Below are 20,699 nucleotides of genomic sequence, written 5' to 3' on the forward strand. Positions count from 1 at the left end.
GTACTTCTCTAAAAAGTAGGAAAAAAGCTTCAATTTCTCTGTTGAATTTTCTATCCTTTACCTCACAGATACAGTTATAATAGTTGCTTTAAATTAATTTTAGCATCTGGATCATATTGACATTTGTTGATTGTCTTTTCTCTGGGTATCCACAAGGTTCACAGGATCTTGAGGTAATTTTGGCTTAAATACTGATCATTGACTATTACGTTGTAGAAAATGAATCCTATTCAGGAGCAGGGAGGAAGCACTGGAACCAATTGTGATGATGCATATACAAATCATTTTAAAAGCGATTTAACCATGCTGGTGTCTGATTTGTGAATACTATATCAACAAAAGCACTAAAAAAAAGAAAAAAGAATTTTGTATAATGTGAAAAATGTAGTCAATATGACAGACTAATATGTATAGAAATTGTTGAATGGGAACCTAATTTGCCAAGTAAACCCTCACCAAAACACAATAAAATATATTTTTAAAAAGGAGTACTATTTAAAAAATTTCCAGGAGGATATTTAACTTTGTGTTTTAGCAGGCAGCCAATGTGTATAGATTCAAATGAAAAGTTCTGTCTTGCCTTCATTGGGTAGCGATTCCAAATTAGTTCAGTACTTAAAGCACTGTTTTGTTAATATTTGTGTACTCCAATCACGCTATGAATTAGGTGCAGTTTAATTTCACACTTTATTACTGAGACCACTGTCATGATTCTATGGGTTTGTCCTATTCATGTGTAGCTCAGAGGTGAGCTGAGGATTAGTTCTTTTCACACATGTAAAATTTTTTCCATCCTCGGCCCCTGGGACTTGTTTATTCACCCCCCCTTGCCCCCACAGAAAACCTGGCTTCTCTTGTTTACAGAGTGGCAAAAGAAAAATAACGCTGCTTCCTTTTACACTTCATAGAAACAGGGGTCTCGTTTCCTGGTTTCTGTCCAGAAATTCAGGTATTTTTCCATGTTTTAGGTAACCAAGGAGTGCAATCTGTGAATGAGGCAGGCCTAGGAACACGGAGAACTTTTTCTTAGGCTAGTCTCTGCAGTTGTTTTGCCTTGCTTTACAGCAAGACCTAGGATCAGTCTGCCCTTCGTTCAAAGCTAGAGCACAGAGGAGGGAATAATCCCTGTGAAATTCATCCTGGTTACATATTACCCATGTTTGTATTTCTGTTCCAGTTGTTTGCTGTTGTTTACTTTCCAGGGTACTCATTTATATACTTTTATATTTTAAAAATTCTTGTCTAATGATTTAATGTAATCAGTGATAGAGAGGTTATAGTGAGCTCATTCATCATAGCTGACACCAGAAACAAAATGAGTTTTGATCATTTAATATACTAACTGAACTATCTATAGAGAAAATTCTGTGGGGATAATTCAGTGGAAATTATGAAGTTTTTCATTTCATCTTTCGGCATAGAAAATTTCCTTATTTTATATAAGTGATGAAATTTCAGATTCAAACTTAAAACATGATGTTTCATTTCCACTTAAAAGTATAATTATAAATACATATAAATGTGCATGAAATTACACTTAAGACAATAAAAGCCATCATACATTATGCAAAAACCAATACAGAGGTATATATATATATAAGGAACATATTAGGAGCTTTTAGACTTTTTCTTGCTGCTACGTTCCACCTTCTTTCTTGTTAAATGCTGTTGCACACAGAAGAATGAAAGCAGTGGCCCATCCTAACAACTGTTTCCACACTTGAGCCCATGGTTGCAGCTACTGCGTCAACCCATCTCCTTAGGACCCTTCCTCTTTTTTGCTGCTCCTATACTTTAGAGAGACAGGGTTCTCCTGACACGTCCAAAGTATGCAAGATGAACCCTCATCATCCTAGCCTCAAAGGAGCACTCTGACTGTAATTCTCCCAACAGATTTATTTGTCTGTTTGGCAGTCCAGGGTGCTTTCAATATTGTTCTCCAGGATTCAAATACATCAATTCCTCTTTGGTCTTCCTTATTCAATGTCCAATTTACACATGCATACGAGGCAACTGAAAATATCATGGCTAGGGTCAAGTGCACATTAGTCCTTAAAGTTAACAGTCCTGCTTTTCAACACTCTAAAATGTCTGGGGCAGCAGTTTTACCCAATGCAGTGTATGATTTGATTTCTTTACAGCTGCTATCATAAGTGCTGATTGTGGATCGAAGGAAGACAAAATCCTTGACAACTTTAATCTTTCCCCTCTGTTTATCATGATGCTATTTGTCCAGCTGTGAAAGGTTATTGTTGTTTTTGTGGTTTTTTAGCATTGACTTGAAATCCATTGAAAGGCTGCAATCCTTGATTTCTCAGCACGTGCTTCAAGTCCGACTCACATTTAACAAGCAGGGTCGGTCTCTGTCCATCGTAGGTTGTTAACCCTCCAATCCTGATGCCACATTCTTCTTCATAAAGTCCAGTTTCTCTATTTGCTCAGCATACAGACTGAATAAACAAGGTGAGGATACAACCCTGATGCATACCTTTCCCGATTGAAAACCATACAATGTGCCTTTCTTCTGTCCACACTGTCTATTGATCCACATATAATTTCCACATAAATCACAATGAAGTGTACTGGAATCCCCATTCTTCTAAAGGCTATCCATAATTTGTATGATCCACGTAGCTGAATGCCTTTGTATAGTCAATAACACTAAAGTAAGCATCTTTCTGGTATTCTCTGGTTTCAGCCAAGATCCGTCCGAAGCCAACCAAGTTATCTCTTGTTCTACTCCCTCTTCTGAATCCAGCATGAACCTCTGGCAGCTCCCCATCAATGTACTGCTGCCACTGTTGCTGGATGATCTTCAGCAAAGTTTCACTGCATGTGCTATCAATGATATAATCTGAGCATTCTATTGAATCAGCTTTCCTTAGAATGAGTACAAATATGGAACTCTTCTGGACAGTTGACCAAGTAGCTGGTACACCCTTTTGTTCTGCTGAAACAACTCCCTCATAGTCTATGTACAATTTCTACATGAGCACACTTAAGTGTTCCGCAATTCCCATTCATCTCGAGTCTATACACAGTTTATTATGATCCATACTATCCAATGCCTTGGCATAGTTAATAAAACAAAAGTAAACACCTTTATGGCATTCTCTGCTTTCAGACAAGATTTATCTGATGTTAGCAATGATATCCCTCACTGCCATGTCCTCTTCTGAGTCCAGCTTGAATATCTGGCAGTTTCATGTACTGCTGAAATGACTTTTTGAAAATCTCTAGCAAAATTTTACTTGCATGAGGTATTAGTGATTCTGTTCAATCATTTCTGCAGTCTGTTGTATACCCTTTCCTTGGAATTAGCACCAATATGGAACTCTTCCAGTCAGTTGATCAGGTTAAGCTGCCTTCCAAATTCCTTGGCTTAGATGAGTGAAGGCTTCTAATGCTTCATCTGTTACTTCGAACATTTCCATTGGTATCCCGTCAGTTCCTGGAGCTTTTTTTGTTTCTCATCAATGCCTTCAGAGCAACTTAAGACTTCTCCCTTTGGGGCAGTCAGTTCTTGATCATGTACTACAACCTGAAACAGTTGAACGACGGCCAGTGCTTTTGGGAATAGTGATCCGGTATTCCTTTTTCTATCTTCTTTTCATACTTCTGTTATTCAATTTTCAGACCACAGAATCTTTCAACATTACTTGATAGCATTTTAGAATGATATAAATGTTCTTTATTATATTAGATTGATGAAAGTTTTCTAAATCTTATGCTAGTTAAGTATTGATGACCAATCATGAAATGGAAACTCTTAATCACTGTATGTAAAGACCGTAACCACCACTTCAGGGGCTTGTGGCCATTATCAAGCCAAACATATACAAGGGGGTATCCCCCCACCCCCGAAAATGGAATTTTTTTCAAAGCTATATATTAAAATTTTGTTTTATAAAACAGCCATATCACCTTCAAAGTACTCTCCATTACACTTAATACACTTGTCAAATATGTGATTCCATTCTTGGGAACATTTTTCAAAGTCAACTGTTTCAGTGGCTAACAACACCTCCCTTGTTTTTCTCTGCACCTTTTCTACATCATCAAATGGCAATCTTTACATGTGGAAACAAAAAGAAGTTGTTCCAAGAGAGGTTGGGCGAGTAAGGTATGTGGGGAAAGAGAGACATGCTGTTTTTTGCCAAAAACTGGTGCACTAAGATGGCTACATGAGCAGGTACATTGTGATGGTACCAAAACCAGTCCCCCGTCTGCCACAGACCAGGCCTTTTTTGTTGCAATCTTTTCAGAACCTCCAAATAGAAAGCTTGATTAATAGTCTCTTCTAGTAGAAGGAACTCCAAATGCACTAACCCTCTCACTTCAAAAAAAAAAATGAGTATCATCTTCATCTTTGATTTCATTTGACGGGATTTTTTTTGATGAGGTGATGATGGCGTCTTCCACTGGCTTGATTGATGTTTGCTCTCAGGGTTTAAGAATAGCACCATGTTTTGTCACCAGTAACCTTGGGAAAAAAGTCTGGGTCACTTCAGAGTTGTTCTTTCCAAGCATGGCATATTTCCACTCGACGCTTTTTTTCCTGGTCAGTCAGAACCCGAGGCGCAAATTTTAGCGCGACCCTTGCCATTCCCACGTTTTCCATGGAAATTCGCTGAACCAAGCTCCAAGATAGTCCAGATAACTTCCAACCTCTTCAACGATCTGGGCACAAGTGCACTAATTTTGTTAACATTGCGTCTGTTTGGGAAGTTGATGGGACATCCAGAACGAGGTTTGTCACTGAGTGCCATTTCACCTTTTATGAAATGAGAAAACCACGTGCACACTTGAGTTTCCCCCATAGCGCTGTCCTTGTAAGCTGTGTTCAACATCACAACAGTTTCTGTGGCATTTTTCCCAAGCAGGAAACAAAATTTCACAGCCTCACACTGTTCTCTTAAATCATCCATCATAAAAAATGGGGTTTGAAAGAAGCTGCTTTTACAAAAATTCAGTGACAAAAGAGAACCTTCCCAGGCAAGCCACTGGGTGCACTAACTCAGAGCGAGTTGCTAGATGCTCACCTGGTGGGAAAAATGCAAACTATAAAAGCTCTGCTCTACCCAGTACAATTCTGGATTTGTGGGGTATCCCCTAGGATTTTAACACTTAGTAATTTCATTTCTCATAGATATTCACACTGATACCCCAGTGAAGTTTTCAATAAAGAAATAAATTAAAAACTAGCAAAAATGTACGTGATTTGGGAAATGAATAAAAGCAATGCAATAATGTAATAATAAAAATACTATTGCAGTAATTAAAATACATATTTGTCACTTGGGTAGACTTAAAAACATAACAGTGATAGAATAGTGTGAAATGTCAGTTATATATATATATATATATATATATATATATATATATATTCCCAATACACAGAAATATTTTATTTACAGGAGCTTCAGAAAGTTCATGGGGGACAAAAATTCCATATCCCTTAATTCCATTTCCCCTATCTCTGAACAACATAGTGAAGGCACTCAAAATGTACTAAAAAACATACACATTAAATTCAGGGTAGCTATCTTTGAGAATTAAGCTAACAAAGTATTTATCATAAATACCTCCCATATAATTATGACAGTGGATTATTTCCTTTAATTTATTCATTTCTAATATCTATATAGTGAATAAATTAATAAAACGTACAGCTCCTAAAATAAACCAACTAACCTGTATGTGTTCTTCTATGTCTCTGAAGTTCATCACTCCTTGTGAATCTTTTTCCACAAAACATCCAGTTGCATACAAAAGGCCTTTCTCCAGTATGCCAGCGAAGATGTGCTCGTAGGTGAGATGTTTTGCCATACACTTTTCCACATCCTTCAATATGACAGATATGTTGTTTCTTTTTTCCTGGTTCATTACTGCCTCTAATAAAAACCAAAGCAAAACAATTACATTCTCAAATACCAAGCTATAAATATGGGAAAATAAGCTATCAAGGTAGCTAAAGATACTTTTCTAGGTAACTGTTTAAAAATCATGTTGCCCAAATATAAATAAAAGAAACTTTTTCAATACTAAAACTGCTATGAAAGTATGTTAAATCGTGGGGAGTTCATTATCTACCCTGTGAAGTCAAGTACTTTCTCTAGTAGTATAAGCCAACCCGATTATCAGCCATGGCATCTAATTTTACCACAAAAACAGCACTAAAACATGTGCTGAAAAACAGCTTATCCTCAAGTATTTACGGTATTCAAGACCTTAAAAGTTCCTTTCTGATGAATATTGCTGTATATACAATCCTGCACTAACAGTGACAGATGGGGAATGCTTGAACAGACACACAGAACTAATCAAACATGTACATTTGACAGCACCCACACATCTTGTCTTTTGCTGAAAATATATCCACAAACATGGTGGAGCATATAGAGGGCAACGCTATGAAAACTTTTTAGACATAAACACCCCGAGGGAATGAACCACTGAGTCTGGGGGAAGACACTATTCTTGGGGAACAGACACCAAGTCTAACTGGTGTACCGTAACCCATAAATAAAATGTTTTACATTTGCTTTGCTGTGTAGCACTTGTGGTCTTAAGAGTTTGTGAAGAGTTTTCTAATGTGTAATTACAGGTCGCTCTCTGTCTGGAGGAAAACAGAATAATGAAAATTGAAGACACGTGGAAATAATTAGTTCAATGGCCTAAAGAGCCAGATGAGGGTCAGTTCTCGAGACTCTGCAATCAGAAGAGCCAGATGTCACCGATGCTACAGCTACCAGTAGCTTTAAAAGGGATCACAATTAGAAGGTCATGGATAGGGTGGGGGAAAGTGATGGGACAATAAATATCATAATCATACCAAAGACCTGGCTTACAGATGGAAACCTGTGACACTCGAGTTTATGGCCCTTAGTGACCCTTCAGTCTGGAACTGATCTCAGCTCTCAGCTTTATTTTCAGTCATAAAAGGAACAATAACATTAGTGAGGTACGCTCACCTTAGAATAGTTAACCCTGTGAGATTAAAAAGGCAGCATTTATACAAGAACAACATTCATAACAGTTAGGAAAGGTAGAGAAATAGAAACTAGAAACCCAGGGAGAAGATGGAAAAAGTGAATTTTATATTGTGGGGATAGATCAATGAGATGAGATATGACAATATGTGTATGAATTGAGTGGAAAACTAATTTGCCCTGTAAATCTTCACCCAATTCACAATAAAGTGTTCAAATTGTTTGAAATCACCAAAAGCATACAAATCCCCAGTTAAACGCAAAAGGTATAAAGTTTAATTTTTCACATGCCAGTTTGAGGTATTCCATGAACCTACTATCCACAGAAAATGGTGGGAGGTAAATTTAAACACACACACATGTACATACATTACGTACATATACCATATATATGAAATCTTATATAAGAAATCATGTTTTCCTTTAGAAATTATCTTAAAAGATATAGCAAGTAAGCAAGCATTCCATTTTGATTTTTTTTCTGTATATGAAATGCAGAATAGGTATATTTATAGATACAATAACTGGATTAATAATTACCTACAGGCATGGCGGGGGAGTTGGGAAGAAACAGGAAGCTAACAATGAGTATGAGAAGAAACTTTTGCAATTCATTGTGTTAACAAGGGCACAACTCTTAATATTATTGAACTACTAAATTGTGGCACATGAATTATGTGCCAATAAAAACATATATAAATGAATATTTAGTGAAACCAGCAAGTCTGTGGTATTTGAACCAAACCCCTCCCCCGCTCCTCCCAGCTTCCTGAGATACACCCTATACCCTGCTCCAAAATCACTGGGCTCCCCCTCTCCAAGTTCCCAGTTGGAGTGCTACCTTCCCAGGAGGGGCATAATGTCGGTAGTTCTGCACCCTAACTCTAGCTACCTGTTCCTGAGGTCAAGTTCTGGAGCAGTGAGGTCAAAAGTTTCTTTCATCCAGCCTTCAGTTATGGAAAGGAAGGCCAATCGTGGATGTGGTGACCTGAGACTACTAGAACTTAGATCATCTTTATTACTGTTGTGTGCTGTTGAGTAATTACAACTTATAGTGACCTTCACGGACAGAGTAGAACTGCCCTATAAAGTCTCATGGGCAGATTCTCTTTGAGCAGCTGGTAGATTTGAATGGCTGACCTTTCAGATAGCAGATAGATACTTTACCACTAGGATACTTTCTCGCTCATTAATAGTTCATAAATCAGAAGTTTCAAGCCAGGAAAGGCAAACCAAAAGCATGTGAGGCATCTAACAAGCATTCATCTCGTGAGGCTGTTGTCACACAGAGAAATGCTTCATTCTCTCAATCCCCAGCTCTAAAATCATGGCTCTGAGATTTTTGCAGAGAGAGAGAAAATTAAAACTAAAACCAAATCAAGCTGCCAATGAAGTCAATTCTGACTCATTAACAACTGTATAGGACAGGGTAGAACTGCCCCTCTGGGTTCCGGACACTGAATCTTTATGCAAACAGAAAGCCTCATCTTTCTCCCTGGAAGACACTGGTGGGTTCGAACTGCCCGATGTGTGACTCAAATTAGAAACCAAAAAGGGCAAGAAATGGGTTGGCACTTTGTATTTCCCTAATTGCCCATTTGTTTACCTCAGGACAGGTGAAGGGAAGAGTTATAGGATATTAGGCTGTGTGATATATTCATGGCATTCCCTCCCTGTTGTAGAATTCTATTGGAGAAGCTGAAGGGGAGAACCAGGTAAACTGCTGGCCTTTCAGGCCATAAAGCGAAAGGTCCAAATTTCTTCCCAAAAGAACTGCCTTCATTTGCAACCGAGTAAGGGGAAATGCAAGCCTATAAACCATTTCCAAAACAAGGGGGTATTAGGCAATTGGAAGAGGCAAGATAGATGCACTGGAGAAGATAATCTGTGGCCAGAGACACCCAGGGAAAGAGGAAGCTGTAAGCTCACCCTACAATCAGAACAAATTCCAAACCCCAACTTCAGAAATTATTCCTTTAAAATTGCCTAAATATTATTGTGGTCATTCTGGTACCAATTCAATTGGTTTAGCCTGAGGAGCATATATGCATCATGGCCTGTGGAAAGCAATAGAGCAACTAGCTAGTAATTGTGGTTAGAGAAAGAGACTATCAAAGACTTGCCAAAACCACTATCATTTCAGGGAAAACAGTATACCAAAAGTCTACGCAACATCAGCATTGTATGAGAACTGATTTCATTAAGATAGTCCAGCTATACTCAATAAACAAGTGAGCAACCAGGCAACATTAATAAGCCAGGGATTCGAGAAAGGAAAACAGACCAATAAAAACAAACTCAAACCAATTGACATCGAGTCTATTTCAATTCATGGTGACTCTGCTAGGAAAAAAGGATAGGGAGATAGCTGTATTATCCAATAGGTTACACAGTGGAACAAATGGAAAGGGATCACCTGGTACAACCACCAGGGAAAATGGTATGGCACTTCCTTCCTCACAAAGGTAGAAATAGAACTATCTTACAACTCTACAGCTCTAAGAGCAGTGTCATGACAAACAGATGAGGACGAGCTAAACACTCATCAGCTGATGGATACCAAAGGCTCCAGAGGAAAGAAATTATTTTGGAAATGTTGATGGCAATACATGTACAAGGGTGCTCAATACTACTGAATGGTGGGTTGATATAAAATGATTAATTTTTTTTAAATGTGGTACATAAAAACAATTGTAAAGTAGATGATTTTGGAGTGTTGTACTAAGTGAAATAATTAGATAACAAAAGAACAGATATTATGACTGCACTTTTATAAGAAATGAATGGATATGAAGGGACTTTAAATAGTCCAGGGAAAAAAATCAATTATCTTTAATTCCATTTTCCTACAGACTTTTTGATGCCCCCTTACATATACAGAGAATAATGTTCACTGGTGGCTACAAGAGATGGAAGTTGAGGCTGGCAGATGGCAAGTACTCTCAAGGTAGTAGACACTTGTAATAGTTTGGGTGATGCGAAAGATAGCATCAAATGGGTGAGCTGCACAGATCTTGACCAAAGTAAATGAGGCCACAATCAAGTGTACAAGAGGAAAAAAGTCTTTGGTAAAGGATATGATACATTTAATTTTAAAACAACTAAAAAAAAGAGGTATGGTTACACACAGGCATATAAATACATGAATATGTAGAGAAAAGATAAGAAAACTTCAAGAAATATAAGAACAATCCCATCATCTTTTAAAAATTCTTTTAATTATTTTTTATAAATCATTTTATTGGGGCTCATACAACTCTTATCACAATCCACACATACATAAATTGTGTAAAGCACACTTATACATTCATTGCCCTCATCATTCTCAAAACTCACTTTCTGCTTGGGTTCCTGGAATCAGCTCATTTTCCTTTTTCTCCTGCCCCTCCCTCCCCACTCCCCCTTCCCCCATGAACCCTTGATAATTTATAAATTATTACTTTATCTTATCTTACACTGTCCGGCATCTCCCTAAACTCATTTTTATGTTGCCCACCCCCCAGGAAGGAGGTTATATGTAGATCCTTGTGATCGGTTCCCCCTTTCTAACCCGCCTTCCCTCCCCTCCTGGTATCTCCACTCTAACCACTGGTCCTGAGGGGTTCATCTGTCCTGGATTCCCTGTGTTTCCAGTTCCCATATGTACCGCTGTGCATCCTCTGGTCTAACCAGGTTTTCAAGGTACAATTGGGATCATGATAGTGGGGGCGAGGAAGCATTTAAGAACTAGAGGAAGGTTGTGAGTTTCCATATTGCTACACTGAACCCTGAGTGACGTATTTCCTCTCCACTACCCCTCTGCAAGGGATGTCCAGTTGTCTATAGTTGGGCATTGGGTCCGCATCACATGCTCCCCTCATTCATGATGATATGATCACATGAAACATGTCGTTTCATGGGAAGAGCTGGAAGGAAATCATGTTAGAGGTAAGCTAAACTCACGAGGACAGGTATAACATGAGTCCCCTGAGGTAAGTACAATCAGCATGAAGAATAAACACCTATCTCACAATAAACGGGTGGAAGCAGAGATAGTTGGAGGAGGACAGACGACACCTAGGAAGGTACATGTGAGTCCAACATAAAGAAGTGGAAGAGGGGCAGGTGGAGGGAGAATCGGGTTGGGGAGAAACTGAGTTAATGGCATGGGGGGGAACTAGGGCACTAACCCACCCAGGGGGAGAGTATTGGTTATGTCCCCACAGAACTGGAATGTGCATACAGAGCCCACCATGACATGCCAAACCAGGAGGGCAATGTAACGTGCAGAGGAATCCACAAAAAGACTGGACCATACACCGGGCCTAACCAGAATCAGCACGACCCACACCATGGAAGGGAGTGCTACAGAAAATGAAAATAGATTGTCTGGTGTGGGAAAGGAACTGACCTACCATACCCAGAAGGAAGCTGAAGCAAAGGGAGGAGGAACGGAGCAGAGGACACCTGGGTCCACCAAGTTCAGAGGACGATAGCCCAGCTCGAAGGGCCCAAAGGTACAGAAAAGACCATATAGCCAGCCCCACTGCAAGAAGTGACATCCTGCACTGACCCATGGTCCTACACGGAACACACAGTGTGGAATGTGTGACTGAGGTGACCCCACCACACTGAGGCAAAACACTGGGGGCATGCCATCGAGCGGAGGGGGAAGCAGAGCAAGAAGGTCCCGAGGGACTATAAAGGTCAATAAACTAACCTCGAACTATTAACAGGCTTTTTGTTTTTTTCTCTTCTTTTAAATTTTGTAGGTCAGTGGCTTCTTTCTTTGTTAGCATGTCAGTGTTGCTGCCGTCGTCGCCATGTTCCTATGTGCCACTTTGGTGCTGTCACAGCCACCCACAATTTTATGCACATATTATTATCTCTGCAGGTCCACCTAGATAAGATAGGCTGGACAATGAGAGAAGAAAATAACAGGACCAACGGTCCTGGTGGGACATGAGAGTGTGGGAGGTAGGGGAAGGGAGGAGGTGTTGGCCAATACAGGGTCAAGGGAACAACGAGTGGTTCAAAACCAGTGGCAGGAGGGGATGGGAGGACTGGTAGGGAGTGACCAAGGGCAAAATAACTGAGAGGAATTACTGAAACCAGAATGAAGGCGGAACATGGTAGTGGGACAGGAGGAAAGCATAAGGAAATAGAGGAAAGGAGTAGGAGGCAAAGGGCATACATAGCAGCCTAAATACAGACATGCACATATGTAAATATATTTATGATTATGGAGGTAATAGACCCATGTGCATATATTTATAGGTTCAGTAGTAGGGTAGCAGGTGGACATTGGGCCTCCTTGCGCGCACACCCTTAAGACAAGAGCGCCTGGCTCAGCTAAACGGTCATTCTATGATACCCACCTTCCCGACATGATCGCTGAAGACAGACATGTGTAAGAGCAAACGTGGTGAAGGAAGCTGATGGTGCCCGGCTATCAAAAGATATAGCATCTGGGGTCTTAAAGGCAAACAAGTGGCCATCTAGTTCGGAAGCAGCAAAGCCCACAGAGAAGAAGCACACCAGCCTGTGCGATCACGAGGTAATGAAGGGACCAGGTAGCAGACACCAAAGTACAAAATCACCATTGTGTGATCACCTTCCCCACATAAACGCTAAAAACAAATGTGTGCAAAAGTAAGTGTGGTGAAGAAGACTGATAGTGCCCAGCTATTGAAAAATATAGTGTCTGGGGTCTTAAAGGCTTGAAAGTAAACAAGCAGCTATCTAGTCCATCATTTAATTATTTTTTCATGAACTTTTTGAAGTCCTTCTCTGCAAGCACAGGTAGGAGTATTTATAGCTGTATGTACACAGGTATGTAGGTGCATGCACAGACATAAACAATATATATATAAAATAAACAATATATACAAAATATATCTATATAATAAACCAAATAAGGGACCCTGATAGGGATACTTCTTCGATACAAACAAATTCCTTACAAGATTAGTTTTTGGGGTTTGAAGATTTAAGAGCCAAGCCTCAAGAGATAGTCAAGTTAAATGGAATAATATACTGCATAAAATACACTCTACAATCTAAGCCTCAAAGCTGGTGAATGGCCATCTACAGGGATATACTACAGGTTTCTACTCATCTGAGAACAAGATAACCAAAGACTTAGGGAGGGAATCAAGTAGTCTAACAGGATTAATAATTGACATAATTCAAGACCTCATTGATCCTCAGACCAGAACTAGATGGTGGTCTGGCTGTTTGGTCAGGGTTACATTAAAAGGGATTCTAATGAAACTCAATAAAATTATAGAATAATATTCAAATTATTACCAAGTCCAGACTTATAGGACTAATTGAGACTAGAGGGTTCTCCAGGACTACTGACCATCAACACTTCAATCCTTGAACCTAAATTATTCCTTGAGGTAACAGTGGATCACAAAGAAAAGCAAACCACCCATGAATAATGAGCATATTAAAGATCAAGAAATCAACTATAGGCACCAAAATGGTCAGAAAATAACATGGTTCACAGATGAGAAGGTTAATGTACTGGGAAACTTGAATATTAAAACAGTACAACCAGAATGACAATGGTGGCACACTATTAAGAATGTAACACATCACTGAATAATCTGTATGAAAACCAAACTCACTTCCAACAAGTTGATGCCAACTCATAGTGGACGTATAGGGCAGAACTGCCCCTGTGAGTTTCTGAGACTGTAACTGTTTACAGGAGTAAAAAGCCCTGTCTCTCTCTCTCTGAGTGACTGGTGGTTTTAAACTAACGACCGTGCCCATCACAGTCCGACATGTAGCTACTACATAACCAGTGCTCCTCTAATAGCCTGTATGATATTGTTGAATGGAAACCTTATCTGCTGTGTAAACATAATAAAATATTAAAATAGTTATTTTTTAAAGACATGCTAGATTTAACAAAGACTTAAAAGTAAAACCATTATACACATTACAAAAATGAAAACAAATGCCATAGAGATGATTCTGACTCATGGCAAACCTAGAGAGTAGAATGGTGCCACAGTTTCCCTGGTTATGAATCTTTATGGAAGCAGACTGCCACAGCTTTCTTCTATATCGTTGGCTAATGGGATTGCATTGTGCACTTCTGGGTATGAGTCAAGCACTTTAACCACTGGTTCAACACAGGGTCTCCCTCCCCAAGCCCCAAAATTAAACTAAAGGAAACCTGGATTTTAAAATAAACTAAAGGAAAACTGGACTTTAAAAGCAAAGGAAGGCATGATGACACTGTGAGATTATCAATAAAGATATAAAAAATTTTTAATGTGAAAATTCTGGAGTTGAGAAGTACAGTAATTGAAGGAAAAGCTCCCTAGAAGAACAAAATAGAAAAATGAATTGTGAATAGGTTAACAGATTATGCAATCTAAGCACAGAGGAAAAAGAATGAAGAAAAATAAACAATGCTTCCAAAGAAATGAAAGACACGGGAACCTGGTGGCATAATGGGTATGTTACCCATTGAGTTACTAAGGGAAAGATCAGCAGCTCGAAACCACCAGCAGGCATAGAGATGGGACTTTCTATTCCCTTTGTTAGTCTTAGAATCCTATCGGGCAGATCTACCCTGTCCAAAGTTGCTATGAATTGGAGGCAACCCCAAGGCAGTGAATATTAGGCACACTCATTTTCTTTGTAACACTGATCTACAAAATTCAGGATGATCAACAAACTCCAAAAGGCCAAAAAATCTACTTCTAAATCACTCAAAATCCTAACCAACAAAAACAAAGAGAAAATGTTGAAAACAGCAAGAGAAAAATTGTTCGATGGTTACAAGTGAACCCCAAGATTGACAGCTGATGTCACATCGATACTAATGAAGCTCAAAAAGCAGTAGTGTAATATATGCAATAGTCCAAATGTATTTAAATGTTGGGTGAAAAAGATAGCAATTAAGAATTACTTGTCCACCAAACTATCTTTTAAAACTTCGGGCAACGGCTATCGATAGAGATAGTGTCTGGGGTCTTAAAGACTTGAAGGTGAACAAGTGGCCATCTAGCTCAGAAGCAATAAAGCCCACAGGGAAGAAGCACACCAGCCTGTGCAATCACAAGGTGCCAAAGGGACCAGGTATAAGGCATCATGCAAAAAAAAAAAAAAATACATATGTGTGTGTGTGATATATATATATATATATATATATATATATATATATATCACACACACCATAGTGAATGAAGGGGGAAGTGCAGAGTGGAGACCTGAGGCCCAAATGTTGACCACTGGAGATCTCCTCATAGAGGGGTTTAGGAGAGGAGATGGGTCAGTCAGGATGCGATGTAGTACCGATGAAGAACACAGCTTTCCCCCAGATCCTGGATGCTTCCTCCCCCCAACTACCATGATCCGAATTCTACCTTGCAGGGCTGGATAGGGCAGAGGTTGTACACTGGTGCATATGGGAGCTGGAGGCACAGGGAATCCAGGGTGGACGATACCTTCAGGACCAGGGCTGTGAGGGGGGATGCTGGGAGAGTAGAGGGTGAGTGGGTTGGAAAGGGGGAACTGATTACAAGGATCCACATGTGACCTCCTCCCTGGGAGATGGACGGCAGAGAAGGAGGGGAGGGAGACTCCGGATAGGGCAAGATATGACAAAATAACAATCTATAGATTATCAAGGGCTCATGAGGGTGGGGAAATAAAAAGAGGACCTGATGCAGAGGGCTTAGGTGGAAAGCAAATGCTTTGAGAGTGACTAGGGCAAAGAATGTATGGATGTGCTTTATACAATTGATGTATATATATATATGTGTGTGTGTGTGTATTTTGTGATAAAAGTTGTATGAGTCCCTAATAAAATGTAAAAAGAGAAAGGAAAAAAAAAGAAGATGATTAGGGCAAAAAAAGAATTGTATCAGCCCCAATAAATTGTTAAAATTTTAAAAAAATGTACAGATGTGCTTTATACAATTGATGTATGTATATGTAGGGATTGTGATAAGAGTTGTATGAGCCCCTAATAAAATGTTTAAAAAAAAAACTTTGGGCAAAATAATGATATCCCAGATAAATCAAAACTTAGAGAATTTGTTGCGAGCAGTATAAATGCATTAATTTTCTGTCTTTTCTTAACTAATTTTACAAAGCAATAGTAAAGAATAGCAATGTATACAATGTGCTATTAGATATATTACATATATAAATGGAGTACATTCATCATTAACAGCAAAGGCTATGGATGGGTGCAAGGTTGTACTGAGCTAAGGAAATTACTCCAGTTGAATCCATAAAACCAAATGAAGAAATCCAAAAGTAATAAAGTAAGGAGAGGCCATTATAATAAAAACACACTCTCTCACCCTCCTTGTGTATGTGTCAAGCCTCAAAAATTCAGGAGAAAATTTCCTTTATCTTTTCATTTTTCACCAAATTTTGGAGTCACCCCTTCTCAGAAATTCACAAAATACTTTAAGTTACATAAAGTTATTTTAACAATGTATTGCTGGGCTCATAGCATTTCTACCTGCATTTAATATATATATAACAATAATACCACAAAAGGGGAAAAAGCAGTATATAAAGGAATAACACTTTTATTTATCATTGGGACTTGGCATAAGTTTAAAATGATTTTGAAAAAATGTACCTAAAAATGTCAAAAAGTTCACGAAACATAAAAATTAAAGGAAACTGCACAAGACCTCATAACTTAGATAAGCCTGGAGGTCATTATACTAAGTGAAATTAGTCAATTACAAAAGGGCAAATACTTTATCAGACCACTATTATTAAAAAGTCAAGAAAGGTCTTCGCACATAAAGAAACACTATTTGATGGTTACCTATGATTGGAGGGAAGTGAAAAGTCACTGGCTAGAGAGCATGCTATAACTGGGTGACAAGAAAAGCAATAGTACGACGAGAGGTGAGCATAAAATGATGCAGGAATGGGAAGGCACTGGAAGGTGAAGAGTTAAAATCAATGAGGGTAAATGTAAACACAACCCTGAAAGTGGTGATCTATGAGTGGATGCTTGGGTAGACATACAGACTGAACAGATATAAAACGGAAAATGAGAGTGTACCTGCATATATATGTATGTATGTATATATGTGTATGTGTACTCACTTTTACTGCAAATATATCCATAAAGTGGTGGAGCAGGTTAAGAAAACTTCCTACATATAACCAAAAAGCTTTAGGGAATAAGTTGCTGGATCTCTGGGTGTAGGACCACAATATCAGGGGAGATACCAATGTCAACTGGCAGTAATCTACAAAGACAGTGTTTTACTTCAGTAACGACTGGGTTTTAAAGACTCATGAGTAGTCATCTAAGGAGCAAGTATTGGTCTCTCCTTGTCTGTAAGAAATAAATATGATGAAAATCAAAGAAGACAGAAAAAGAGCTAATCCACTGGACCCATGAACCACATAAGCATGAGTCGCCACACCCTTAAGACCAGAAGAACAACACCGTGCTTGGCTACCACTACCAACTCTCTGAAAGGAGCACACTAGATTTTCCTGGAGAGTGAGAAAATGTGGAACTTAACTCCAGATAGTCAAAGACATCAGGCTTACTGGGCAGAGGGAGACAGGTGAAAGTCCCAACACTAAGAACCTTAGCCACCCTTCAGATCCCCATTGACTCCATTTCCAGCCAAGCTGCAGACAGGTCTATAAGGGGAACACGCACATTTCTAAATTAGGTACACCTTTGAGTAATCAACCACATAAGATCATCTAACAAAGGACAAAGTTCAGAAGAATTAGGAGCGGAGGGAGAATGGAAGCAGGAAACAGGGAGGAGATGGGATAAACGGTGGTACACGTGAAGGACTGCGATGAAAAGGAGAGCGCGTGGAGAGTCGTTACATGTAAAACTGACGCTGTTCCCTGCAAACTTTTACCCAATTCACAAGTTAACTACTGTGTATACTCATGATAAGCCGAGTTTTTCAGCACATTTTTAATACAGTTTTTGTGGTAAAATTAGGTGCCTTGGCTAATATTCAGGTCAGCTTATACTCAAGTATATATAGTACTTAATTTAAATAAAGAAAAATTTCCAAACTAAACAAGCTTCATACATGCTAACCCCTAAAACAATGCTATGAAAACAATAACACAAGTGAAAAAAAAGAAAATAGTGCACTAGAAAATACCCACTAAATATAAAAACAGGCAGTAAAGGCAGAATATAGGAACAAAAAACCCATGTAACATATAGAAACAAAAAGGAAAAATGGCACCCATAAGTATAAGTACATTAATCATAACAACAAATATGAATGGCAACCCAATCAAAAGGTAGAGGTCATCTAACTGGATTTAAGATCACCCAACTGTATTTCTCTGTAGGGAACACACTTTAGATACAGTGATACAAACAGATTGAAATGAAAAGAATGGGGGAAAAAATGATGTCAACTGTGACCACAAAAAGGTTGGAGTTGCTATAATAGTATGAGACAAAACAGACTTGCAACCAAAAAATGTTATTAGAAATAAACAAAGGCATTTTATAATACTAAAGGAAACAAAGCTACATTTTTAAAAAAGGAAAAAGAAACTCAAATTACTAGAATAAAAAGAGAATAAGTTTACTTATTGATATAAAAATGAGATTATAAAGGAATACTAGACAATTAAATAACTTAGATGAGATGGAAAACGGATGAAATGGAAAAAATGATAAAACATACAGGAAAATATAAAATATTAATACATTTATAAAGAACAGTGATAGAACTAACAATAAAAATAATCTACTGCCCACCCCTCCCGCTCCACATGCACACAAAAAGCTAGTAGGATCAGAGGCCCTCATGGAGAATTCTTCCACATATTTAAAGAAGAATTAAAATAGTTCACAAAATATTCCCCAAAATGTTAAAAAGAACACTTTGAAAAATTCATTTTAAAAGTCCAGTATTGCCCTGATAACAAAATCAGATAGCTGTAACAAGAAAACTATAAATGAATGTTTTAAGTACAGATTAAACACCAGTAAATACTAAGCAAAGTGAATCCAACAACATATAAAAACATTTATTGCCAGGACCAAGTGGGATTATTGAAGCAGTGCAAAGGTGATTTGTATATCAATAGAACACATTTTATCAATGGATTAAAATTCAAACAAAAAAGTCCCCACATAATCATGTCCACAGACACAGAAAAAGTATTAAGACAACATCCAACATAGTTTACAATGAAACCATTTATACCACAATTACATCTTCTTTGTAGTAACTTTTGAATTCAAGGTTTTCAACTTCAATAGGCACATTCCCCCAAATATTTACAAATAACCAAAGCTCACCAACATCTGGCATAAGAAAGAGCAAATGAAAACCACACAACTATACCATTATTAAATTTATAAGAAAAAAGTCCGATAATACTAAGTGTTGGTAACACTGTGGAAAAATTAGACCCTTCATATATGGTGTAAAGAATGTAAAACATGGTAGCCTCTTTGACAAACAGTCTGGCAATTACTCTGTTACCATATGATCCAACAAGTCCATTTTTTGGTATCTATCAAAGAGAACTAAAATTTAAGACCATGAAAAGCAGTATACACAATTATTTACAATATCATTATTCAAAAAAGCCAAAGGTGGAAAGAATTCAAATGCGTATTACCTGATGAACGGATTAAAAAAACATTACATATCCATATAATGGAATACTGTTGATCGTAAAACAAATGAGATCCTGATACGTGTTACAACAAAAATTCTAAAAACACGTGAACACACACACATACACACACATATTCCATTACTTCATTTATAAATATGTCCAGTACAAGAAAAATTATGGGGACAGAAGTTAGACTCATCATTTCTTAAGATTAAGGGGAGGATGGGAATAAAAGAGGTGGTAACTACAAGGTATTATGTTTCTTTGTGAGGTGATGAGAATATTCTAAAATCCCTTGTGGTGATGGTAATGTAATTTATGCTACATTGAAAACCTTTGAATTTTACACTTTAAAAGGCTTGATTCAATTATGAAAAATATCTCAATAGAATTGTTTCTAAAATTGACACAATAAAATCAAAAAGAAAACAATAAGAAGAAACATGTTAGTCACAAGGTAGACGATCAGTCAAATTCTACTCTTGGCTTAGTAAACCCCTTCTATACAAATATAATTTAATTTCTGGGCAATACTACCAGTGAGTTTCCAGTGATCAAGAATCCTGGCACTGACTGGGTTTGAAGTACTATGTTATGCCTTCCAGAGAGACAGCGAATAACGGTGCATTTACCTTCCTTCTCCTTCCCTACAATTAGGACAGGAGCATGCAACTCTTCGAAGCCTCTTGCCAGGTTGCACCTCTTGATCAGAAGTTTGCTGGCCCTGCTGCAAATGCACTTGAGTGAGTTGGTCAGGACTAACAGCACCTATCGTTGCATTAGCAATTCCTCCAACCGCTACAGTTACAGGAGCTATAGTAGCTTGTTGGACTTTCACTCCATCCTGTCCTTGCTGTTGACCTGAAAAGGGGGAGAAAGAGTATTATATGTTCTATTCTTCCAGAAAGGGTGTTTTTTTTAAGTCCATGTGAGTATTTTAAAGGTAACATATTTGTTCTTTAAAAAATGTGTCAAGTATAAAAGCAAAAGGAGTTGATGACTTACATACTATGTCAATCCTTCTAAAATATATTCTTACTTTAGTATCTTAGGTTGCCTTTGTAGAGAGTCTTTGTGACTATAGAATGCATTTAACCC

At 38.2% G+C, this 20,699-nt stretch overlaps 1 protein-coding gene across 2 annotated transcripts in view; it reads right to left on the reverse strand.

The window, feature by feature from the left end:
* The window catches only part of SP4 (Sp4 transcription factor), a 70,967-nt gene that overhangs the window by 13,351 nt on the left and 36,917 nt on the right, over nt 1–20,699 (reverse strand). The window contains exons 4-5 of one of the 2 annotated variants that reach the window (XM_075558320.1): nt 20,234–20,462; nt 5,695–5,894 (exon numbers count right to left, since the gene is read on the reverse strand). In XM_075558320.1, the coding sequence (XP_075414435.1) occupies nt 5,695–5,894; nt 20,234–20,462 (429 nt within the window). The remainder of the gene's footprint in view (nt 1–5,694; nt 5,895–20,233; nt 20,463–20,699) is intronic. The other variant, XM_075558321.1, reaches the window with a different exon arrangement.

This window comes from Tenrec ecaudatus, chromosome 9 (genome assembly GCF_050624435.1).
Source record: "Tenrec ecaudatus isolate mTenEca1 chromosome 9, mTenEca1.hap1, whole genome shotgun sequence".
NCBI classification, from domain to species: Eukaryota; Metazoa; Chordata; class Mammalia; order Afrosoricida; family Tenrecidae; genus Tenrec; species Tenrec ecaudatus.